We start from the raw sequence: 27,838 nt of genomic DNA on the forward strand, positions 1-27,838 counted from the left end.
ACACTATAGAGGCAAGCAAAATAGGGAACTAGGACCCCAGCCAAGTAAAAGGCAAAAATTAGAGGATCAAGATTGTTTCGTATCCAGTCAAGCTGATGATGGTCCAAGTACAAGCAAACAAGTACAATCTGTAAGTACAAGCTGTAGTTCTATTTCAATAATGAGACAACCATCGATAATAAACGCAATTAAAGGAATCGAGTCCTACAAAGATGGAGGCAGGCAAAATAAAAAAATAACTCAAGCCATTGTTTACATGATTTGTAAAGATATGCAGCCATTCGCAATTGTCGAAAGAGATGGTTTCAAAAAAATGATAAAAAATCTGGTACCTCACTATCAGTTACCAAGCCGATTTACCCTCAAAAGACAAGTACAAAGCAAGTATGATGTAGTTTATTAATCAATGCGAACATTGTTATCAAACAAAAAGGTAACATTAACTACATATGTGTGGACAGACCTGCAGATGAGAAGCTACAGCAGCCTAACCGTTCACTTCATAGATGAAGAAAATCAATTATTTTCAGGGACAGTGGGTATGGTATCGTTAGACGATCGACATACTGCTGAGTACCTTTGTGAGCAATTAAGGTCTCTATGCAGTCAGTGGCAAATTCAAGAAGACAATATTGTTGCCATTATAACAGATAATGGGCCTAATATAGTAAAGGCTATCAATATTTTTTTAGGGCCAAAGAAACATATTCCTTGCTATGCCCACACACTTAATTTAGTCTGCCAGAATTCTATGAAAAATTGTCCAGAACTTGTTGAGCTCCTGGATAAAGTGAAAAAAATTGTAAGTTGGTTCAAGCAAAGTGTAGTAGCGAGTGATGAACTAAGAAATGCTTCACCCAATAAAAAGGTCATTCAATCAGTCCCAACTAGATGGAATTCAACCTTTAACATGGTCGAACGATTTTTAGAGCTGCGACCAATCATTAATGACATAATTAATAGGCATCCTTCGGCACCAATTATGGTAACTGCAGCTGAGGTGGAAATCTTATCGGAAATGTGTAACATTCTCAAGCCCTTACATACAGCAACTGAGGAAATAAGTGGAGAAACTTACCTAACAGGCAGTTTGTGCATTCCCATAACTAGCATTACCAGAAAAAAACTAGAAGCCATAACTACAGACAAGAAGTTGACCAATCAATTAAAAGTTGAAGTGCTAAAAGAATTTGACAAAAGATTCGGACAAATTGAGCAGTTCAGTTTATTAGGTTTGGCTACATTATTGGACCCACGGTTTAAAAAGATGTATTTGAAAAATGCACTTGCATGCAGCAAGTAAGTATTCATTTTTATTTATTTATTTAACAGTAATAAATGTTAAAAGTAACAAACATCTCAACAAACTCATTTTAAGATACCTTTTAATTGTTTTGTCATAATCAATATTAATTGTCATAGTCAATAATCAAAATATGTTTTTCAACATGCTTTGATATCATAGCATGTGTAATACTCAACATTATTGTCATTTTATTGTTACAGATATATAAACATAGTAAATGCAAGATTAAGATTACTCGAAAATGAAACGAATGACCAAACCATTAGTGATACTAAAACTGACAGCACTGTTGAAAAATCTTCAAAAAGTATATTTAGTGAATACAATAAACAGATACAAAGTGGAAACAAACCAATAAGGAAGAAACACCCCATAAAGATTTACATCCAGAATTGTCCTTATATCTATCAGCCCCAGCAGCCAAAATAGAGGAAAATCCCATAGCTATATGGGAAGATATGAAAGGTACCTATCCCAAGTTGTCAGGAGTTGTTGCTGAATTTGTTCCTTTAGTTGGTACATCTGTTCCATCTGAAAGATTATTTTCAAAAGCAGGACAAATTATAACAAAAACTAGGAATCGTCTAGAGGGTAAATTGGCTTCAAAGCTCCTGTTTTTAAATTCGGTTCCAGAGAAAATGTGGTAGAACTAAGTATATAGATTTTACGATTTTCATTTCATTTACTTTTATTTGTTTAGTTTTGTGTGTCTATTGTTCATATAATTATTGTTTCATTATCCTTAAAATTTGATGTATACTTTAATAAATAAAATTAAAAAAAATCGCAAGGTTCTGAAAGTGTTTTCTTTTTGAATATTGAATTTAGTTTTATGTTTATATGGGATTGAGCCACAATTGTTGGTGTAATGAGAATTATATTTCTTAATTAACTATTGTTTACAAATAAATGTAATTTTTATTACACCAACAATTGTGGCTCAATCCCATATAAACATAATCCTATTAAAAAATCATTAACAGCCATAATGCAAAGGATTGTAAGTGGCTACTAACATCATTTTAGCTTTATTAAGTATATAGAATATTTAAAATTATGTTAGAGGCCATTAACACACCTATGGTCCGCCATTTTAACTTCAAATACAAGAAGTTTACCAGCCGCGGTCCCCAACAAAACCAGAAATGATTGTTACGAATCCGGAATTGGGCAATCTAGATGCTACAAATAAGTTTGGAGGCAGAACCAATCAACTAAACATCGTATGTATAAATTCTCAATGTATTATAAACAAAATAAGTCTTATCGAATTATTGCTTGAAACTGAAAGTCCGGATTTGCTGTGTATATCTCGAGTCATGGTGTAGTGACAACAATATAAATTCCCTTTATCTTCCTAATTATCTCTTAGGTTCGTACTATAATCGAAGTGATCATATAGATGGTGGTGTACTTGTATTTGTAAAGATTAATTTTAAATTTAATATTCCAGGTTTTCTCACGAACATCTGTCAGGATTTTAACTTTGAGTGTTGTATTAGTTTTAGATGCGACTCAAAAAAATTTTGTTTACTCAATGTGTATCGCTCCCCTAATGGGGATATTGATATTTTTATACATAAATTATATCATGTATTTAATATTTGTTACGTTAAATATGATTGTGTTATTCTTTGTGGTGATCTTAACATCGATTATCTGAAAGAGTCAAGGGAAAAATCTATATTGATGGATTTCATGATTAGTTTTGGACTTAACTGTAAAAATACTGAACCAACTAGAATATTTACAAACAAAAACGGTGTAATTTCACGATCGAAACTAGATTATTTTCTTACCAATATTCCTCAATTATACAATGAGGCTGTTGTGAACTACAATTTAGGTGATCATCTAGGGCTTCATTTTAGTTTAAACATATCTGAGAGTAACAATACTGCTACATCCCAGATAGCTACTTATAGAAACTTATCAAAGAATTGTTTGTCTAATCTTTTATTGAGTCTTGATTCTGAGAATTTCGAAAATGTTTATACATATTCAAATGATGTAGATGATGCATATAAAGCTTTTTTGAACACTGTCTCCTATCATATTGATACAACATGTCCTTTAATATCAAAACGCATAACTACTAATACCAACAGAAAATGGATCAATACTGAAATTCTTCAGCTTAGTAAAAAGCTGAAGGATTTATTTTGGCTAGCAAATGTTAGTGGTAATCCAGATTTAATGTATAACTATAAAATACAAAAGGCCAACTTTATCCGTAAGGTAAAGGATATAAAGAAAGCCTCATATCAAAGTTATCTACATAATCAAAATAATAATAAAAGAAGGAAGGAGATATGGAAAACTATGAATCGTCAAACTGGTAAAAATAAAAACAATTTTGAGTGGAGCATTACTGACAATAATAAATTATTGATACATCCAGAACACATAGCAAACAAATTTGGTGAGTATTTTTGTACATCAGTCAAACACACATTATTAAAACATTTCAATAACTATACCTTTAATGATTTCACAACTATGACAATTAACAACACATTCTTTTTTTCTGAGGTCTCACCATTTGATATTGAGAATGCTATATCTTCCTAAAACTACACCAGCTCAGTAGGTATTGATCAAATCCCCGCTAAAATAATTAAATACATTTCTTCGTATATATCTCCTGTTCTGTCTCACATCATCAACCTATCTGTCAAGGATGGCAAGTTTCCAAGTGGCCTTAAAACGGGAGTAGTTAGTCCAATTTTCAAAAAGGGAGATCCATGTTTGGTTCATAATTACAGGCCAATCACCGTAACAAGTGTACTCTCTAAGATTATCGAAAAGTGTATTTACAGTAAAATGTTAAATTTTCCGAATAAATATGATATCTTAACCCATTAGCGCCTAGCGTGATCATATGATCACACATAACAAGACTCAAGATTTTATTATTTGTTTGGCAACACTGTGATAATTTTAACGTCGGCTCAAGGCTACTGTGTTGCTTATGCCTTAGTTTAAAATAATAAACAGTGCGAGGTGCATTTAATTGTTATTAGAAGTATTTGTAGTGACCAATTTGCTGGTTAGCAGTTTGAAAAATGGCAAATCCGTACATCCGATTTGTGTAAGTATTGTATTTATATAACAAATTATTTAAAATTTGATTTGGGGTATAATATGTTATAGAAGTAAGTTAAACTTTATCTTAAAATGATTCACAGTTCGAAATGGTACTTTAGTATTTCATAATTACACATTTATTAGGGATGTGATCATATGAACACGCTAGGCGTGAATGTGGGCAGTGGGTAATATTTTTGTTTTGTCTGGAAATGTTATAATATCAACATTTTTTATTGTTTTAGTGGCATTACTTTGGAAGAAGCATTAGCTATGGTTGAAAACGACGACGATCAAAATTTAAATGAAATATTTATAGAGCCTCCAGATCCAAATGTACTAACTGACGAGGACTCTGGTGATGAGGAAGGAGGACTAGTTGATAACCTAACCGGTAGACAATTACGTGCAGGTGCAGAAGTTGTGATGAATTCATATAATGAGAGTCAGGATCCGTTAGAATATGAGGTAGATGAACAGCAAGTAGCTGAAACCATAGAGAATTCTATCAAAAAATCGGCCAAGAAAGCTTATCTAGAGACTGAATGGATAGCAGGTGATATAGTACCGCCCATGTTAGATTTTTCTTCTCCTTCTTATACAAAATACAAAGATTTAAGTCCATATGATATATTTCGCTTGATTATAGACGACAACGTTTTGAGACTTTTTTGTGAAGAAAGTAATAAATATGTTGCTTCAAAAAATTGTTCAGATTTCAATGTGACCCCTGAAGAGATTCAAGTTTTTTTAGCGATACTAATTTTGTCTTGGTTATAATACTGTACCTTCAAAAAGAAATTATTGGGACTCACAAGGGGATTTGCGCAATGAATTTGTTTACAATTCTATGAGAAGGGATCGATTTATTGCAATCTCACGATACTTACACCTTGCAGATAATAATTTTCCATCAATGGTGGATAAAATGTGGAAGCTAAAACCATTGGCAAATATATTACAAAATAAATTTGCAGAACTGTATGAACCCGAACAACATATTTGTTTTGATGAGTCAATGATAGAATATTTTGGTAAGCACGGTTGCAAGCAATGCATTCGAAATAAACCTATTAGATTTGGATATAAAGTATGGAGTCTAAATACTTCTGATGGCTATCTTATAAATTTTGATATTTACCAAGGTAAAAACCCTCATAGCAATAATGACTATGATAATAAATTTGGAAAGTGTGCTGCGCCCTTGGTACAAATGCTTGACACTTTTCCAAATCAATATAAAAGTTTACCTATGCATATTTATTTCGATAATTTATTTACTGGTATGCTATTGCTGAAAGAACTTAGGAACAGAGGATACCACGGAACGGGAACTATCCGTGAAAATAGGATTCCAAAAACCTGTAACATAAAAACCAATAAGCAAATGAAAAAGGAAAACCGCGGGGAATATGCTTTTCAATTAGATAGAAAAAATTGAATAATTGTCATAAAATGGATGGACAATTCAGTTGTGGCCGCTGCATCTACAGCTTATGGTGTTCAACCAACTACATATGTCCAGCGTTATTCTCGAGAGGAGAAAAAGAAAATTTCAGTTATGCGTCCATCATTATTTACTTATTATAACAAACACATGGGCGGTACAGATAAAATGGACCAAAATATTTCGTGTTATCGAATATCTATTCGTGGTAAAAAGTGGTGGTGGCCTATATTTACATGGTTTTTGGATGCATCCATTCATAACGCCTGGGTGTTAAACAGAAAATCTGGTTGTGATATGCCTCAGCTGGACTTTAGAAGAAGCATCGTTCAGGTTATTTTGCAGAAATATGGTGTTGCTACCAGAGGTGCCGGTCGTCCGCGTGGATTCAGAACTGAACTAGATAGCAAAATTTGCAGAGATATAAGACTTGATGGAAGAAACCATTTGGTGGAGCCTTGTAACAGAAGACGGTGCTGTGGATTGAGCTGCAAGAAAACTGTTCGAACACAATGTGGAAAGTGTAACGTCGGGCTCTGTATCGATTGTTTCGGAACTTTTCATAAAATGTAATCAAAAATAAATTTTTATCAGAAAGAGTATTTTTGTACCCCATATACGCCTAGTGTGATCATATGAACACGGGGTCGCCTAAGGACTCCCTTGCAAAAAAAAAGAAATTTTTACATAGTTTATATAAATAAACATATAACTTTAAAATAAAAGATATTTTATACAAATATTTAACAAAAAAATAATTCAGGCGCTAATGGGTTAAATAAATGCCAGCATGGGTTTCTTCCTAATAAATCTACAGAGAGTGCTTCTATTTCATTATTTAATTATATCCACGCTGCTTTGGATCGAAAAAGGTATGTGGGTGCACTCTTTTTTGACTTAACTAAGGCTTTTGACTAATAGATGCTATTTTGGGCTTAATCTCCTTTTTAAATCTACAGTTATATCAAGAAATACAAAAGTAAAACTCTACAAAACAATAATACGCCCAGTCCTAACATATGGTTCAGAAACCTGGACTTTAACAAAAAGCAATGAAAACATGTTAGGATGTTTCGAAAGAAAAATACTAAGGCGCATCTATGGAGCGGTAAATGAAAATGGTGTCTGGAGAAGACGATACAACTTCGAACTCTATAGGATATACCAGGAACCAGATATCGTAAAACACATAAAGATAGGACGTCTGAGGTGGGTAGGCCATGTAATGCGGATGGAGCAAACCGACCCAGCTAGAAAAACGCTCCTTGATAGACCTATTGGTCAAAGAAGAAAAGGAAGACCCAGAACAAGATTCCTAGATAACATAGACCAAGATATGAGAAATGGAAATACGTGCTTGGCGGAGGAAGGCGATGGATAGGGACGACTGGAGAAAAATTCTTGGGGAGGCTAGGACCCACACAGGGTTGTAAAGCCAAAATGATGATGAAGGCTTTTGACTCTATTGACATTGAAATTATACTGCATAAATTAGAAGCCCTTGGTTTTCGGGGTCATTTCTTGAACTGGTTAAGGTCATACTTACAACATCGTAAATTTCTAGTAAAAGTAGATAATAAGAAGTCATCTGTTTTTAATCTTGATCAAGGTGTACCGCAAGGCTCCGTATTGAGACCCTTAATATTTCTTTTATATGTCAATGATTTGATAAATTTTTTAATTGCAGACCATACAGTTCTTTATGCAGATGATTCAACAATTGTAGTTGACGAGTCAACTGAAGTCGAACTCATTTCAAAAATGAACTTAGTAGCACAGGAATTTACAACCTGGTGTAAAAGGAACTCTTTAATGGTAAATGCAAAGAAAACTATTTGTATGCAGTTCTACTCGCGCTGTAAGCCATCCCATGGTTGTAAAATCAGTTAGTTCTGAGGAAATACCCTTTAGTGATACAACACTATTTCTTGGTAGCATTCTAGAAAGTAATATGACATGGGATGAAAATGTCACTAAAGTCTGCAAAACAATGAATAAGGGTTACTATGCGATCCTTCAGTTGAAAACCCTATTTAACACCAATCAATTGATAAGTGTGTATTATGCATTGGTTTATTCATATATGGCCTATAATGTTGTCTTATGGGGAAACTCTTCTAGAGTTTTTATAACTCAAAAGAGAATTCTTAGATTGATATTCAATATTGATAATAGACAGTCATGTCGTAAATATTTTATTGAACACAGACTGTTGACTTTTCATGCTTTATACATTTATAAGTGTATTATTCACGTCAAAACTAAATTTCAAAATTTTACCCCTTAACTCTGACTTTCATAATTACCCGACAAGACACGGGAGGTTGATAAACGTGTGTAAACACTCCACAACTCTCTTTGAAACTACTGATTTTGCAGGATCTAAATTTTACAATTGTTTGCCACTTAATATAAGAAATGAAAATAATATTCAAAAATAAATTAAAAGCATGTCTGATCAAATTATGAGTTTACAACCTAAATGATTATTTTGACTTAATAAAAGACTACAGGGAATGAGGACCGGCGGGTTCAGAGACGCTCTGTATCGCATATCTTTTTTTTATATTAATCTATATTTTATTGATTTTGTTTTATGTAATTGTCTTATATAACTTGTTGATCATGCTTTATGTACTATATGACTTGTCCTATATCACAATGTGATCTGATGGGATTAATAAAGAATATTCTATTCTATGCCCATGCATAGGGTTGTAAGAGTTTTGTCAATTTCCATAGTACATCACATATTAAATGTTTAACCAGTGTTCCATAAATATGAAAAAAATTGTGTCAAAATAGCTAATTTCATTCATTTATATATTCATAATGTATACACAATAAAATAAATAAACCATTTTATAATTTTATTGATTTTGCTAGGTTAGGTCCAAGAAATTTTAGTTCAAGGTCAACAATAATAGTTGATCCTTTGGTTGATGTTATATTAACAAGTCAATAATAGTTAAAAACATCGATGTTTAGGTTCGATGTTCTCTTGCCATCGATGGTACGTTCCCGATGTTTAATCGATGGCGACCATCGATGGTTTTCTAACGATGCTCATCTCTACTTGTTAGCGGGTTATATAAGTTTTTCTTAATACATGATTCTTCCATAAAACAGTAGTTGTTTTAATTTCTCTGGAATTTTACAATGGATGGACATAATTTTTTTTGTTGATATTTGTTTCCGTAAATAACATATTCCATATATTAGTAACGACAAAGAGAAGTTTTTATCTAATAAAAGTACATGTGCGAAAAGTTTACAATGAAAAACTTTAACCTTAATTTTCTCAGAATCTTTATTTTGTAACATAGCACCTTCATCCACCTGTGATATTTAATTATTAAATTATGCAAAACAACCATATCAACAACTTTTAATAATCATAAATTGGCTTTTCAAAAGTAAAGCCAATGCTAACGCAATGATTATTAAAAATAATTCTAAAACTACTGGACACATGCGGAAGATATTATTAAAAAGCAAATTGGAGACTTTTCTAAGATTATCTTCCAAAACTTTCCACAGATAGGCAACCAAATTAACAGGAATTTCAAACATTTAACGTCTACAAGAAGCAATTATGCAAAACAACCATATAAGCAGCTTTCAATAATCATAAATTGGCTTTTCAAAAGTAAAGCCAAGGATAACATAATGATTATTAAAAATAATTCTAAAACTTGGGAATAACATATTTTCCTTCATATATTTGGAATGTTTTGTTTTAGTATAAATCATATTTTGCCATATACTATATAAAATAAAACAGCATATTAAACGAGAAAATTATTATTTAATCCATATAACATTTGTTTATAAATGAATTCATATAGTTCCAATAGATAAGAATCTTCTGATAAATGTTTGTATTTTTGTTGCTACTTTCTCCTTGATTCAATTATAACTACATTGTCATAAATTGTCCATCAATTCAGCCTTGATTAAAAAACACTTCTTTCATAACTTGTTTACAGTACAACATTTTAAAACTGAAAAGAAACAAAACTGTTCATAAACGTCCAGTCACAAGACTTCCATTGATATTCTGAAACAAAGATTACAATAATTAGAAATAATATTTGGCATGTTATATGAAATATATAAACAAAAAACAATACTTTGTTATTCTACAAAAAAATAGAGAATGTGATCCAATAAAAAAGTTCCTGCTGCATGATGGTTCAAGCCTCAAAATGCATAAATGGCCATTTTAATGCCTTTATTCATGGTTAAAATCTAATCTCAGATGCAAAGTATGTGTGATGTGCAAAATATCATGGTTGCTTTTTATACAATCAAAGAAATACAGCAGCTAGTCACGTGATAATACATTTAGATATACGTATTCTGAAAGGATCTTCTATTTTTATACTGTCTGAATATGAAATGAAGAGACCTCTTTCAGTGAAAGAACTGCAAGCTATACTGGAGGATGACTCTAATTTAGAAGAAGCGGATGAGATAAATGCAGTTTATATACCTCCTTTAGTAGATGTGTTAACACATTAAGAGGATTTAGATGATAATCATCTTATAGAGGAAGGAGCTTTGACTGATATCGCTGGAACATTCGAGATCCACACAAGGTATCTAGATGAGGCTAAGACGCCCACAGAATCCATATTAGAACCATCTACAAGTAGGGGGAAGAAAAGAAAAGTAAGTTCCCAACGAAAACGCAATATACACCTGGCTGGTCTAAATTGCCAGAAAACTACTTCTCTTCTCCAAAAGAAAATTAATTTAATAAAAAGGAAAAAATAAAGCTGACACTTGCTGGGAAAACACCAATTGAAATGTTCTCTTTATTTGTTGACGATATTGTATTCCAGAAGACACTCGAATTTAGCCTGACGTATGCCCAGAACAACGACAGACATGATTTCAAGCTTTCTCCAGCTCAACTGCAGAAGTTTTTTGGTATTTTAATCCTTACCGGTTACACACTTCCGGCGTGTGATATGTATTGGTCAAAAGACCCAGATAAAGGCGTGGAGCTGGTAAGAGAGTGATGAGTCGAAACACCTTACGAAACATAACAAGAAATCTTCATGTCTCCGATAATAATGACTTAGACAAAAATGATAAATTTGCCAAGATATGTCCATTATTTTTGCCGATGAACGAACGTTATTTGCATTTTGGACTATTTGCTCATAATATGTCTATAGATGATCAAATGGTTCCTTATTTCGACCTTTGACTTCAAGGTCTGGTGCTTTTGTAGCTCAGAGGGATATCTATACCAATTCATTCCTTATGGTGGCGCAAATCCAGAAAGGCAGAAATCTCAATACACATTAGGGACGCAAGAAGTTTTGCATCTGCTACATGTAATGCAAAACCATTCAGAACATAGAGTTTTCTTCAACAACTTCTTTTTAGAATTTAAAATTTTAAAATTTTAAATTTTTTAAATTCTTTTCGAGTTATGGACTATTCCACATTCTAGGTGAAAAACCAATTTTCTTTACTAGCACCGTGAGAGAGAATAAGTTACCAGGATGTCCTCTAAACAGTAGCAAAATGCTTGGAAAGAAGAACAGTGGTGAGTTCACACACACAAACACAATTGTGACTGTAGCCAGCAACAATGGAATGGTTCATCCAATTGTTACACTTAAAAGATATAATTGGAAACTCAGAAAGGAAGATTCAATACCTCAGCCCAGTATGATTAACGATTATAACCGACATATGGGAGGTGTTGATCTCCTAGATAACTCGGTATCAAATTAGAGGATCGGAGTAAGAAGTAAAATGTGGTGGTGGCCCTTGTTTATGAACCTTGTGGATTACACAGTTGTAAATTCATGGAGAATATACAACATTGCGAATGGAACGAAAAAATATTTACAGTAAAAACAGCTGCTGAAGAAGGTGACCCCGAATCAGACTCAGAGCCAACGCCATCCACATCTGCATGGGGTCGTCCTTCTAAAGGAAGTTTACCTTCTGATTTTCAATATGGCCAGACTGGTCATAATATCGTTCGCGACGAGGAAGGACGTAGACGGCGGTGCAGACTGTGCAAAACTAACTCTGTTTATATGTGCTGAAAATGCAAGGTTCACTTACACACTAACTGTTTTAATGCTTTCCACAAAAAATGAGATGCCATAATGACGCTACTGCCATACTACCATACTGCCCAGTAATCATTTTATCTTATATAATTAATTATTGTAGTAATATCTTTAGTCTTTAATTGATAAAACCAAGAAATTTCATTTACACACTATAAAACGTATGACTTTTAATTTACTACATATATTATGCCAAAGTTTCGTTAACGAAACATTATTTTTTTGTATACATATTGCAATTATTTTTTATAATTTTAAGTGAAATATTGTTCTTATGCCTTTATTTATAAAGTATATAAACTTAAATTGCAAATAATCTTATTTCAATTTTTGGCCATTAATGGGTTAAAGTAATACCCTAAAATTGCTTTTAAATAATTTTAATTATTAAAAGCGCTTGTATCTGATAGTCATAGTCATACTTTATTGACCCTTTCAATACATTCAAAATAAATGTATAGGATACGTCACTACAGAATTTAGTATAAAAAACATTAATGTGTATAATACAATATTCACAGTGTAAAAAAAATTGACCAAACATAAAATATATAAAATAACATTTTTACAAGTAAAATATGAAGCTATTGCAATTTGTCCTCAAGATATTCATTTATAGAATATTATGCTTTTCTTAAGAGTAAATCTTTAACATTTTTTTTTAAATTTAGAGAAAAGTGGTATTTCTTTCAGTTTTTGGCAAATGATTGTATAAGGTCAGTCCCATATATCTGAAGCAATTTTGAAATTTTGATGTTCTGTGTAACTTGTTAAAATTTAGCACTTCTTGTATTGTAATAGTGATTGTCTGAATTTACTGGAAATGTATTGATTTCCCCTTTTACATAAAGTAAACATTTGTAGATATATAGGCAGTACAAAGTTAAAATTTGATGTTTAATAAAAATTGGTTTACAAGATTGTTGATAATCCAAATTAACAATTTTATGGATAATTTATTTTGTGTAATGAACACTGTTACTATCTACTGAGTTCCCCCACAAAATTACATTATAGCACATGTGGCTGTAAGCAAGGCTGTAAGAAACATTCATTAATGCCGAGATGGGTAGTGTGTTTTTAATCTAGATATAGCATAAAAAGCTTTATTCAATTTCATGTTCACTGAATTCACTTGCTCCGACCATTTGAGATTACAATCAATGAACACACCCAAAAACTTTGTAGAGTGGGTGGAAGATAACATATTGTTTCTATCATGGATGGTTAAGATATAGTCATAGGTAGATGAGTTGTATGAATGAAAATAAATAATTTCCATCTTGTCAATGTTTAATATTAGTCTGTTGGTATTACACCAGCGTATAAAGCAGTCAACAACAGTCTTCATTGTCATTTTTAATTCCTCAAGTGTATGTGCAGAGACTATTAATCAGCAAACATTGATATTATAAGTGCCCTTATGTGATCTGGTAGGTCGTTAATAAAAATTAGGAATAATAATGGTCCCAGCACGGATCCCTGTGGTACTCCTTTATTTGTCGTGTATGGTTCTGAGCTTGATTCTTTCATTTTAACAACACTCTTCCTGTCACTTAAGAAATTTATTACCCATTCTAGAAATATCCCTCTAAAACCAATGTTATATAATTTATTGCGAATAAATGCTATGTCTAAGCAGTCAAAAGCTCGTGATAGATCAAAAAATAGTCCTGCCACGTGGTTTCTACTATCTAATTCATCATAAATACGCTCAAACAAGCTGCATGCAACCGTGAGTGTTGACCTTTTTGATCTAAAGCTGGAGTTTGGTTTGGAGTTAATAAATTGTATTCTTCTATAAAATTAAACATTATGTTGTATACAACCTTCTCTATTACTTTGGAAATTATGCTAAGGACAGATACTGGTCTATAATTTGAAATATCATGAGGGTCATTCTTTTTGAAGATTGGAATAACTTTTGCCATTTTAAATATGGTTGAAAATGATCACTTATCACTTTTATTATTTTTACAGATATGTTATCAATATCAGTACTAGGCTTATTTTTTAGTTGATCGATTGTATTTTTTATTTCAATTGGAGTTATGGGTAAAAAGAAAAATGTTTTGTTACACATTTTTGAGGTAGTACAAGAAGGCAACGATGTGCCAAAATGAGTTTAAATATTGTATTCTGTAATTGTTGCAAAATATGAGGCACGAATTAGCAGTATATCAAGACTTGGTAATAATTTTATTATCATAATGTAGAATACTATCAGACCTGTTCTTTCGCCTACCGGTTTCACTGTCTACTAATTCCAAATTGTTTTTGGTATAAGGTTTTTTTAGTATTTATTAATAGAGAATTATATTCTTTTTTTGCCTGTTTATAGGTATCTTGAGACTCGAGACTCCCTATATGTTTTGCTATCCAGTGTAGATTTTTTAGTTTTTCACTAGCGTGTCTTACCTCATTTGTTACCCATGTAGCCTTATTTGTTTTGTGTGCTTTATACCATGTTTTTATTGGACAATATAAATTGAGATTGTAATCTAAAATGCTAACAAATGAATTTGTGGCATATTCAGCATTCAATTGTGAATAACCTTCATCAAAAACTGTAGAAGAAATATCTGCTTTAAACATAAACATATTTTCATCTGACATATCCCTGTAACTGATGGGTTTTTTTATCTTTTTTCGATACTTTATTGGCTTGCAAATTTACGCTAAGTGATAATACTTTATGGTCACTGAAGTGCCCCTCGAAAACATTTGATTTATAAAGGTGTGATTCGATATTTGTCAATATGTAGTCCAATTTTGTAGATATTTTACCCACTTTATCTACGAAAACTCTTGTACTAACCTCAGACGTGACTCTCAGATTATAACTTACTAAAAACTTGTTAAAAGAATGCTTATTATTAGACTTGACAAGATAATCAATGTTTAGATCCCCAAAAATATAAATATGATATGACTTACTGCATAGCTCCAATATATTACGTAATTTACACAGAAAACTCTCAACTGCTCCAAATGGCCAACTATAAACATTAATAACACAAATTTTCCTGTTGGCTATAAACAGAGACATTTTAAATGAAGAGCTGACAAGCATTGACGAAAATATAAGTATAGAAGAACACTGGACCAAATGCAAGGAAGCTATCCATACAGCGGCTAAAGGCTTTTTAAAACCTAACCAGGCTAAAATCAACGAAGATTGGTTTGACGAAGAATGTAGATCCATTAACCAACAGAAAAATGAAGCATATAAGAGACTTCAGCAGCGCAGAACGAGATCAAACCTGGAAGACTTTGAAAATCTTAGACAAGAAGAAAAAAGGACGTTTAGAAGGAAAAACAGAACCATACGAAAACGCTCTAAACGAGATTGTTAACCACCACAATAGAAAAAACTCAAACCCAGAAAAACAGCATGTAAAGACAGAGATGGTTCCATTATTAGTAACAAAATATAAATACTAAACAGGTGGGCGAATCATTTTGAAGAACTGCTTAGCGATAGTAGTGAAGAAGACCAAATAGAAATTACTTTGCCTGAAATGGATGAAAACGCACAAGAGCCGCCCCCCACCGAAGAAGAAATTAGAGAAGCCATTTCAAAACTGAAAAATAACAAAGCTCCCGGTTTGGACAATCTTCCTGCCGAACTCTTTAAGAATGGTGCTGACACCCTTTTTAAACACATGCATAAATTAGTAACCAAAATCTGGCAAGGGAAGGAAACGCCCGCGGACTGGAAATTAAGTGTAATGCACCCTCTTCACAAAAAGGGAGATATGATGGTGTGTGATAATTATAGGGGCATCACTCTACTTAACGTGCCATATAAAGTATTGTCCAACGTATTGTACAGAAGAATGATCACCTATGCTGAACAAATAGTTGGGAACTACCAGAGCGGTTTCCGACCCAATAAATCAACAACGGATCAAATCTTCAGTCAGGTAGATTCTTGAGAAAACGCTCGAGTTCAGAGTCGACACCCACCACATATTCGTGGATTACAAAGCCGCATACGACTTAGTCAACAGACAAAAACTTCTACAGGCTATGGTGGAATTTCAAATGCCGCTTCATCTTGTTTAACTAACGGAACTTACACTCACAGGCATAGAGAGTGTAGTCAGAATCCAAAACGACTTTTCCAGACCCTTCCATTGTAAAAATGGACTGAGACAGGGAGATGGACTGTCGTGTCTCTTATTTAAACTTGCACTAGAAAAAGTAATTCAAGAGTGCCATATTAATACGAATAGCACCATCTGTTTTCAGAACAATATTGATATCATAGAAAGAGTCCAGCATAAATGTTTAACCCATTGCCAGCATAACCGATTTTCGGTGGGCGCGCTCGTACGTCTTCAACGCGGTGGGGATATGCAGGCTCCGGCGGATGAAATTTCCAACTGTGGCAGTGTTGTGGGTAATAGACGATAAATACTAAGCACAAAACCCCCGTGCATTACATGTGATACACAAAGCCAATTTTATAATTGTTTCTTTCTCATACGATGTGAGTATCATATGTGATTCACATTACTTAAAATTATTACGTATTTACTTTATTATTAGTTTATTAATTTATTCTCTTTTTATCTTATAAATGCTATAAAATTATAAAAACGAATCCTTCACACTTTTATGGCCATAGTAGTAACAAAAGAAGCTATGAGTCTAGTGAAGAGAGTGAAAGTCATAATCCAGAAAATTTTAGTGATTCAAGTGACGAGTATGTGCCTTCTGAATATTCAAATGATTCTTCACCAACAAGTTCATCTTCCGAAGAAGACATTCAATTAGGTCTATCACCATCACCAACACAAACTATCCCTGAATTGAGTTCAAACTTTCAGGAGAGAGCGATAGTAAATTTTACTGGAAATTCCGGTTTACAAAAGAGAATTCTAGGTACAGATGGAAATGTAGTAAATCCTGTTGATATATTCCAACAATTTTCTGACGATGAAATCCGATTTGATGGTTACTGAAACAAATCGTTATGTGCTGCAATACATGGTAACACATACACTAAGAAGGTCCTCTAGAATGAAGAAATGGGTCGATGTAACATTATGCGAGATGAAACAATTGCTTGTAACTAGACTTATCCAATACCCGAACATAGAAGATTATTGGCGACGAGACAGTCTATTTTACCATCCAATGTTTCACCAAAATGGAATGAGCTACAACAGATTCTCTTTGATACTGAAAAACTGGCACGTTTGTGATAATTTAACAGCTCAACCTAACAATAGATTATACAAAATAGATGCTTTCATCAAGTTGTTTATTTTAAAAATTCAAGAGATCTATACCCCTGGGGAAGAAATAAGTGTCGTTGAAACTATGATTTCTCACCGAGAAAGACTACTATTTCGACAATATAATCCCGGTAAGTCTCATAAATATGGAATAAAATTATTTAAGCTATGCGAGATGTAAGGATATATATATATGGAATTTCTCCATATACTGCGGCCAGGATACGTCTACAACATTACCTGGATTAGACCACCCCGGATCTGTTGTTGTTTCTTTATCTGAACCATTACTTGACAAAGGTCGCACTCTTGTAGCAGACAACTGGTACAGCAGTATTTCATTAGCCACTTTTTTGAAAAATAGAAACACAGAATACTGTGGAACAATGAGGGTTAATCGAAGTGGTATTCCGAATGAAGTCAAAACAGAGAAACTAGACAAAGGACAAATTATAGGTGCAATCAATACTAACGGAATTCGACTATTCAAGTATCAAGATAAGAAAACAATTTACATGGTTTCAACGTTCCATGGATCTGACATGAAGGAAACTGAGAAGAAATCGCAAAGGTGAAATAATTAGAAAACCTACTTCAGTTTTGGACTATAATAGGATTAAAGGTGGTATAGACTTTTCAGATCAAATGATTTCTTACTACAGTCCTGCTCGTAAAAGTGTCAAGTGGTATAGGAAAGTTCTTTTTGAATGTATTAGTATTGCAGTTGTTAATAGTTGGGTCTTACATAAAAAATTTTATAGTAATAAAACAATGCCACTAGCAACATTTACCAAATGTTTGGCGGAATCTTTACTTGGAATCGATACCAAGCAGAAAATAGAAAAGCCCATTCTAAAAGTTCATGAACTAACAAACATTGCACGCAAAGAAAATGGTAAAATTCAAAGTAGGCGGTTTAATGGTTGTTATAAATAAATAAGTCTAGAACATAATCGTAAAAGAGCTCTGAAAGAAGCAAAACAAGTATCTATGGAATGTAGGATTTGCGAGAAAACATTTTGCCTACCATGTTTCAATAGAACTCACGAAAAATAATTGGAATTTTTGCTTTTTATTTGCTTTTTTTGTGATGAAAAATTTGGAATTTATATACATTTTTTTAATCAATAAATAATCTAGAAATCATTGTAGACTTTCTTTTTAATAGTAGTCTAAAATAACAGCACACATTATAAACACGTTTGTATTCAGGAGGTAATATGGAGATCGAGTTTCCTTTCTTATACATAACCTGTACAGCCAATATCATAAGGGATGTCGTAAATATACTTTTAAGTGATACGATTAGCAAAGCCGAATGAATATATTTCATGCGCTTTGAAGAAATATTTCACTATAAATAAACTATTGATTGAGCATCACATATTGTGCTTACCACAGTACTATTGAAAATCGAACAACAATTATCTTTAGCCTCACTCAAGAACCATCGTGATATCTAGATTCATATATAAGATCATGGATTTATTGATTGTCCAAACCTGTTAAGCCAGATTAACTTTAATGTTCCCCATCAAGCTCTATGTTACCACAATTTCAATATTCCTTTCGACAGAACAACCTATGGTATTCAGAACCCATTGGATAGATACATGGGGCTATTAAATATCCACTATTTTGATATTTTCAATATAACTTTAACTCAGTTAAAAAGACCTCTTGCTTTGTGGTATGTATATTTGTTCTTGTTATATTTTGTTTGTTTTTTTTTTAGTATGAAGATTTTTAGTCTCATTTTTTTAAACTTTTTAATATTGATTTTATAATATAAGTAATTTCAAGTTTTGAATCCTAACTGTGATAATGTATATTATAATTTAAACTGTTAATGGGCTTATCCAGTGTATTAAATAAATAAATCTATAATATAAAAATGAATCGCAAAATGTGTTGGTAAGCACATAACTCAACAATGCATGGACCAATATTAACAATTATTTTTTTAAAATGTTCCTTGAAGTCTAAGGATGGTTTTTACGGCAAGAAAAATTTGAAAAATTTCCGGGAAAACCCTAAAACAGCCCTTTTCTTTTTCCCATACAAATATTTTCTAACTAAATGTAGAGTTAATTTAAACTGTATTGTTATTCAATAAAGTTTATATTAAAATACAAACACTCACTGTTGTCCAAAAAATGTAGGTGTGTTCCTTTAAATAAATTCCACAGGGGGTTACAAAATAAGACAAAAAAACAACTTTATTTTTACACTCCGTATATGGGTAAAACATTGACATTTCCCAGAAAACATTAATACAGTTATTACTTAGAAATAGATCTGCAATGATCTTTTTTCCATGAATAAATAAAATCTTTTATAAATAAATAAATAAATAAATAAAACTAAAAGTTTTCCATAAATCTTTTTCCCACACAAATATTTTCTAACTAAATGTAGTCAATTTGAACTTTATTGCTATTCAATAAAGTTTATATTAAATTACTAGCGCACCCGACAGACTTCGTTCTGTCAAATAGATTAGGAATGTGGGAGTTTATTTCTTTAATTCTCCTAAACAGAACCGTCACCATGATAATAGGGTGGTGTGTGAGGGTGAGCTCGGGTGACCTAAGTATCTTTGCTTCCACGAATTTTGGCCACCCTTTTGGACCCACTAGACAGATGGAAAGGGCTGAGGGAGACCTATGTCCAGCAGTGGAGGCATACAGGTTGATGATGATGATAAAATGAAAGCAATACAGAGCAGTACAAATATAATCATAGATAAGTGTAATGATAAAAGAGATGTATTGTTTTTTAAGTAGTAAAGATCTATCAGAAATGTAGGATGTATATACTTCAATAGGCACTATTAAAAAACCATCCACTATAATAAAATATAACAAAACGAAATCCTGTATTGATGTGTCAGACCAGAAAAAAGCATATGCACCTACAATTCAGAAACATTTTAATATTTGTACAAAACCCAAATATAGTATTATTTTTTTATTTCTAGGGAATAAGAGATACCGAAAAATTATTTTTGAGTTGTTAACAAACATGGATGTAAACATCCATCTACTTTTCACAGAAGTAACTAAGAGGAAAATGTACATAACTCAGTGAACTCAATGAACAACTGGTAATGGCATTACTTCAGTTGGATATGAATGACAACAGACCAGGAGAAAAAGAATTAGACCATTGTCTCACAGACCTAACAAAACATGACAGATGTTCATCATGTTACAGGAACATTGCCATGAAATACAGACATGCAAAGGCCATAACAGATGCTAAAATCAACAATGTGCATATCATCTAATGAAGTTAATCTGTATCTCTGTCACAAATGTTTTTTTGCTATTCAAGTTATTTCTCTAAAAAAGTACTGTGTCCAAATGTGATGCACATGGTCATGTATGAAGCCAAACATATTTGAGTTTTATACTAGATCTCATGTAAGGTAAATGCACTAGTACTTGACACTGTACCAGTAGTTGACATTTTCCATTTTAAGCATAAATAATAAGCTTTTCCAATTATTTTTAATGTAATTATTACCATCATAGTTAACTAGTGTCATCTATACATCTTCTCTGTAATTGTAGAATTATTTAACCTTGAAACAGAAAATTCCCACCAAATTTTTGTCAGAGTGTTGTGTGAACTTCAAGTGGTAACAAGTTTTCTAAACAAAAGTATTAAGAAGGTAAGTTTAAAAAAATTAATATTTATTGATTAAATTGTGAATGACTGTAGTTTTAGATATATCAATATATTATATGAATATTAAGGTAACATCTTGCTAATGTTTTAAGTTTGTTTTATTCTCAAAACAAAAATTAGGCGTGGTGTCAACTACTAACCATTTACACTGAGACTGTAAAAACTTAATATTTTATTGTGATTTTCATTGTATATAATGTGTACACTTATATTTTAAATATCACGTAAATATATCCACTATGTACACACTATGTACACTATGTACAACAGTAGTTGACACTATGTCAACTATTGAAACACTTTGGATGTCAACTACTAAAACAAAAATTTTAAATTTCAGTTAAAAATATGCCTCCTATAAAAGGACAAATGTTCCGATATACAGAAGAAGCTATGGAGAAAGCTATTGAGGAAGTTCTATGTGGAAAGCCAGTTTCAGCAAGAGCAAAGAAGTATGGTATACCCAGAGTGACTTTGTTATACAAGTCAAAAGGCAAAACTCCACGCAAAAGAAAAATGGGCCCAGAACCATACCTAAAGGAAGATCAGGAGAAGATTTTAGTAAAGTGGATTATTGATGTATCCAGAGCCGGTTTTCCTATACAACAACAGCAGCTTATGAGCAGTGTTCAGGTACTAAAAGTTTTAATATTATTTCAAAGAAATTTACTTCTATTTAGTTTTCTTCTTGTGTCAGGTGCTTATGAAGGAACTGATTAAACAGAACCCCTTTAAAGATGACAAGCCAGGACGAACCTGGTTTACTGGATTCTTAAAAAGAAATCCCCAAATAAGTAACAGAGTTGCTCAAAATCTAACATCCACAAGGTCAGCAGTAACAAAAGAAGCCATTCAAAAATGGTTCAGTGAAGTTTATAATTATTTTAGAGAGAACAACTATGAGGAGGTTCTTAATGACCCAAATCGAGTATTTAACGCAGATGAAACTGCATTTTTCCTTAACCCCAAAGGAAACAAAGTATTGGCAAAAAAGGGTGACAAAACTGTTTACCAACAAATTAATCCCGATGAGAAAGAATGCCTAACAGTTCTTATAACAGGTAATGCTGCTGGTAAACTAGCACCACCAATGGTCATATTTAAATATGAGAGAATTCCAAAAGAATTGGCACTTAGTGTTCCTGAAGAATGGGGTATTGGTAGGTCAGAAAGTGGATGGATGACAGGAGCTACCTTTTACGAATTCATTACAAATATTTTTGATAAGTGGTTGACATTAAGCAAAATCTCTCGACCTGTAATTATATTCATTGATGGACATTCATCCCATTTAACATTACACACTAGTAGATTTTGCGCTGAACATGGTATTATATTGGTAGCCCTTCATCCAAATGCAACACATTTGCTTCAGCCAATGGATGTTGCTGTATTTCGTTCTTTGAAAGGGGGTTGGAAAGATGCAGTACACCAGTGGCGGATTGAGAATCAGGCTTCCCCAGTTTTAAGGAAAATTCACTTCTCTCCTCTTTTGAAAAAAGTTCTAGAGGAAAGGTTAGTACCATCAATTTTAAAAAATGGTTTCCGAAAACGTGGCTTAGTTCTCTGGGATGTTGGTGCGATTATGTTTCACAATGAGAAAATAGACATTTCAAAGAAAATGCAAGAATTGCAGGAAATGAAACAAGGGAAAAACTTTATAGAGAAACATATTGATAAACAAAAACTAGCTCTTTTCAAAACAAGCCTAGAATGGAACAATGACAATGAAGATTTATCTCTCTTTCACTTTTACAAAAACATTTGCATAAAATACAGTCTTTTAGAAGAAGAAATAAACAATTTGAAAGCGAAACAAGGTGCGAAAGAACCAGATGATGAAGAGAATATTATTGAAGATGCCACTTATATTGAGGACATACCAAATGTTGAAGACAGCCCTAATGTTGAAGACATTTACGTAGAGAACAAACCTGATAAGCCAGTCGAAGAACAGTATGAAATAGATGAGTTATTAAACCAATCTGAGGCTGAAACAGGTCGAAACATTTCGGATGTTTTGGAAGGTCACACTAGTCCCACTAGGAAAAATCTTCAACATAACAATATTGCTATTATTCAAGACACTTGTGCTTCTTCATCAACACAATCACAAGTTCTGTCTTCAGCAATTGAAGAATTACCTACACCTTCTACATCAAATGAAATTATACCCTCTCCTTTTAAACAAATACTGTTTTGGCCTGAACCCAGAGTATCCTCAGTAAAAAAAAGAAGAGTGGAAAAAGTTCTTTCTGTGGCTAGTTCAAAAGAATGGCAAACTTATCATGAAAATAAAGAAAATAAGAAGATCAAGCTTCTTGAAGAAAAACAGAAAAGAGCAGAAGAGAGACAAAAGAAAAGAGAAGAAAAAAACTTTATTAAAAAACAGAAACTGAAAGTGACGAAAAAAAATAAAGTTGGTAAGAAAAAGGAAGAATCATCAAGTGATGATAATGAATCATGGGTTGAATCTGGTAGCAGTCTGGATGATATATCTTTTGAAGTAGGTGATTGCAGTGATAAGGAAAATACTGATCATGTAAATTATATGGAGGGGGATTATGTACTTGCAAAATTCCCTGGAAAGAAAAAAGAATATAAATTTGTATCTGTAATACAAAAAATTTTCAATAATTGTGAAGCAGAAGTTGTGGGTATGAATTATTGTGATGACAGTAAAACTTCATTTCGAATTAATGATAAAGATGTGAGCGTAATAACATTTCATCAAATCCTAAAAAAGATGCCCCAACCTCAGATACTCATTTCAGGAGAAAGAATAAAGTATCAGTTTCCAGATTCAGTGGATGTGGATGGCTAACATTAAAGTTCTCCTGTAATTACATATTCTTAATAAAGTTATCAAAACATATTTGGGTGTCAATTACTAAACCTTGGATGTGTCAACTACTAATTTTTTTTCATTTTGTTGTGTCAACTACTGGCACTTTTGCAACAATTTTTGTAAATTTTATAAAAAATATTTAGAAAGCGCAATTGTCCAAAAATTTATTTGTTTAATATTGAGGAAGAATTAGATTAGCTGAATATATGTACATAATATTCTTTAGTTAAGTTCAACTACATTGGTTTAAGGCTAAATAATGTGTTTTTTTCTTCTTATAATGTCAACTACTAGTACATTTACCTTACCAAAGATGGAAACACAATAAATGTAATTGAAATAAAGTTTTACTAAAAAGCTCTACATATATCAATAAAACAATTTTTGAAATACAAAGTATTTGGTCCAACAATAAAATTTTAGTAGGTATATTAATATTTTAAAGTGTTGAGTCAGCTAAAGACAGAAAATCATTCAGTGTGTAACTAAGAACGATGTGTTACCAAGGAGTAACTTCATGAAGGAGCATCAAGGGATGCTACTTAACTAATATGATACATTAAATGAAAATCAGACAAACACAAATCTTATAGAAAAACAAACTATTATATTTTCTAGTCTACAGAATTGGGAACTAACAAATTTAAACAGGTAATGAATTGCATTGAACTATTTTCACAATATAGGAATTAAAGAAAAGATGTTTGATGACTAACAATAGAAAAAGTAATAAAATCTATTCATGAGGTATCTAACTCAGATCAAAATTTCTTGGATGAAGATGTTAAATTAGGATATGGGATAATAACAGGATTAATCCCACTTAAATTGAGAAATGCAAAACAGAAGTAGATAAACTAATTATAATTGTATGAAAATATTAGCGTAAGAGGTACAAGAAGAGGTCTAATTAAAGCTCTAGAATTTTATAATTTACAAAAAAATCAAATGTATTACCCCGAAATTTAAACAATGGATCAATGTATTGTGTTTTACTTACTATTTAACTTAGAGGGAATATTTTTCCACTGATAACTCTAGTTTATTTATAGGGCTCATAAAAAAGGACAGCAGCTGTATTTATTGATTTTTAAGGTGCATCTGAGACTATTAGACAGATTTTTATTGATCTTAAAATATCTACATTTCAACGATAACGATGGTTTGCAAAATACCACAGATAAACTATACATAAGTTAGACATTTGTTAAGACTTTGTTAGACATTTTAAACAATGGATTTCAAGATATATTGACACCTGATAGAAAGGTGGTTATTGATGAAAGTATGGTTCCTTAGAGAGGATGCTTAGGGATGCGTCAATATATTAAAAATAAGCGTCATAAGTATGGTGTGAAACTATATAAAGTGTTCTAACTATATTAAATATTCTATAAGTGTAACAGATGGTTACACTTATAGAATTAAAGTATATTGTGGCAAAAAAGATCCTATTTCAAGTAAGGGACATTCACATAATGTTGTTATGGCAATCATGGATAGCTTACTAGACACAGTAACAGTAACACTTACTAGACACACACTGATAACTTTTACTAAAGTGTACCATTAGTTCAAGATCTGCTAGAGAGTAGAACTTTGTATTGTCGAACTTTAATAAGTAACCGAAAAGGTCTCCCTAAGACAATTGTTACAAGCAAAATGAAATCTAATGAAGTGACAGGTATGTACAACAAACAAGTGATAAAAATTATTAAGTTTCAAGAAAAGCTGTCTGTTTTAATGATAACCAGCAAGGGGAACCATAACACTGCTCTTTATGATACTGGTCGAAAAAATAGAAAACAAGTCGACATTTTAAAACTACTTTGTGTTATTGACAATTACCCTTATTGATTACAATAAGGCCAAAAAAAGGGGTTGATTATAGCGATCAAATGTCAGCTTACTCTGCTCTTAGGAAGACATTAAAGTGGTATAAAAAAGTTGCTTTTAAGTTAATTTTTGGGGCAGCTTTAGCAAACTCTTGGATCATTTATAATACGATAAACTCCAACACAAAGATAATAAATAAAAGTATAAGAGATATAATTATAAGAGTAATTTTAGTTCGGCTAATGGATTAAGTCCACAGTCAAAAGAAACCAACAGCACACACTCCAACACAAAGTGGCCTTTAATAAAATTTCACATTTCTATGATAAAAATGTTATCATGTGAAGGTACGTAATATTCCTTGCATTGTCATTTTACAAAAAAATGGGATATTCAACGGATGATAATGAATATACATCTAATTGTAAAAGTCTTCACACTCTAGATGTGCCAAAGGTAACAACATTTAGATTATAATTTGAAAAGAGAAACAATAACTTTTAATAGAGATATTCACACTTTTTATAGTGCACCTTTCTAGTAAGATCTTTACACTTTTATTAAAGTTATGTGAAAAGCATATAGCAAAGAAGATAAAGCATTATGTCTAAAACAGAAATAACAGCTTCAAACAAAGACAGATCAAGACAAGTATTGCAAATTATTAACACCATAGGCTTTCAGTTATGTTATAAAAAATATGGGAGAATCAGTAAAAACCAAGCTATCTTGACAAATATAGAATGTTTAAAAACAATCATTTAGTATCAGAAAATGAATGTGAATGAATTCTCAAAAGAAAATAATTCTTCCATCTATCTATATTATAGGCAATATTTTCTAAATACATACTTATTTACATTTCGATAAAACTATCAAATGTCTACATAATACAATGTAAATCAGTTTCCTCCTATAAGGAAAAGTGGCAGAAAACTTCTACATAATATCAAAATTTGGCTAATATAATTTCTGAATTAGGCAATAACAAATTTAAACAGTCAATGAATTGCATTGAACAATATCTTTGAATGAAAGAAAAGATGTTTGATGACTAACAATAGAAAAATTATTAAGTAAAATTATTTATGAAGTATCTAACTAAATTTCTTAGGTGAAGATGTTGAAGTAGGATATTGGATAAAAACAGGATGAATCTGATTAAAATAAATCCCGAAAATCTACTACAGAAGTACATAAATACAACAATGAAGTATATATGGTAAAAAGTAGCAACTATTAGCCTAATGCTAAGACGTAAAAAAGAGGTCAAATTAAAGTTCAAGGCTCAACTTTAAAAAGTATTATCTATGGGTAGATGGCCAAAAGTATACAATTTAATTTATAATTTACGGAAAAATCAAATATATTGACCCGAAATTTAAACAATGAACTACGTTTTACTTACTAGGTATTTAATTTAAACTGCATATTTTTCAACTGAAAACTATAGTTTTATCATAGGACCCATACAAAATAGACAGCAGCTGTATTTATTGATTTTTAAGGTGCATCTGAGACTATTAGTTCCCACAATTACTAATTAAAGCAATAAAGTAATTAATTATATAAAATCACAACAGGCTTCCAAAAATTAATGTAGGACGTAGGACTGTGGGAACCACGAATGTTAATAAATTATTAAATTGTAAAATTGAATACTTACTTCCATTGTATAGATTCCACACTGGATTTGAAAATAAATTCGCAAATGTTGTAAGAAAGTGATTTTTTTTAATTAATGCAACATCAGCTCATCAGCACCAGAATTTGCCGGTCGTATAAAATTAAAATGGCGTGGCTTCACGTGACTTCACTCTGCGCTGCGCACTCACCACGGTTCGTAGACTTACATGGACTTACTAGTTAGTTTCTAGCGCCAAATACGGACGGGCCGAAACTAATTTCATTTGGCGGCAGATTCAAAACTTAGGTTCTAAATTTTAGGCGGCAAATTCAAAAAATATGCTCTGAATTTTAGGCGCCAAAATTCAGAAGTATGTTTTTGATGGAAAGTAAATATAGTCATAAAATAAGAAATAAAAACTTATTTTATGCCAAAAAATATATTCTCTCTGTCTAAAAATACAGTATACACTTACAAATTTTTATATATAAATGTATAACATAATATCTGATACAGAGAGAGTATATATTATGGTATAGGACAGTTTTTATTTAATAGTTTATGATTATATCTGTTTTCTATTATATTAACAAACCAAAGTCCCAAAAACAACAAAATAAAACACAGGCATCCTGACACTTGTTTAT

The 27,838-nt window shown here is 32.0% G+C and overlaps 1 protein-coding gene and 1 long non-coding RNA gene across 2 annotated transcripts; one reads left to right on the forward strand and one right to left on the reverse strand.

The window, feature by feature from the left end:
- Positions 1-406: 406 nt before the first annotated feature.
- On the forward strand, positions 407-1,735 carry LOC140450614 (E3 SUMO-protein ligase ZBED1-like). The gene is made up of 2 exons (XM_072544273.1): positions 407-1,299; positions 1,507-1,735. The coding sequence occupies exons 1-2, from the start codon at positions 407-409 to the stop codon at positions 1,733-1,735; spliced, it is 1,122 nt and encodes a 373-aa protein (XP_072400374.1).
- Positions 1,736-9,628: 7,893 nt separating this feature from the next.
- Positions 9,629-27,366, reverse strand: LOC140449469 (uncharacterized). The gene is made up of 2 exons (XR_011951802.1): positions 27,231-27,366; positions 9,629-9,900 (listed from the first exon to the last, which is right to left on the reverse strand). It is a non-coding gene; the product is annotated as an uncharacterized lncRNA (long non-coding RNA).
- Between the last annotated feature and the right edge of the window lie 472 nt (positions 27,367-27,838).

Source organism: Diabrotica undecimpunctata, chromosome 9 (assembly GCF_040954645.1).
Source record: "Diabrotica undecimpunctata isolate CICGRU chromosome 9, icDiaUnde3, whole genome shotgun sequence".
NCBI classification, from domain to species: Eukaryota; Metazoa; Arthropoda; class Insecta; order Coleoptera; family Chrysomelidae; genus Diabrotica; species Diabrotica undecimpunctata.

What these genes read in the sequence shown, in the direction of transcription:
- LOC140450614 (XM_072544273.1), top strand. Translation starts at nt 407, where the DNA reads ATGCGAACATTGTTATCAAACAAAAAGGTAACATTAACTACATATGTG. An exon ending in AATGCACTTGCATGCAGCAA is followed by an intron (nt 1,300 to 1,506) that starts GTAAGTATTCAT and finishes TTATTGTTACAG; the next exon opens with ATATATAAACATAGTAAATG.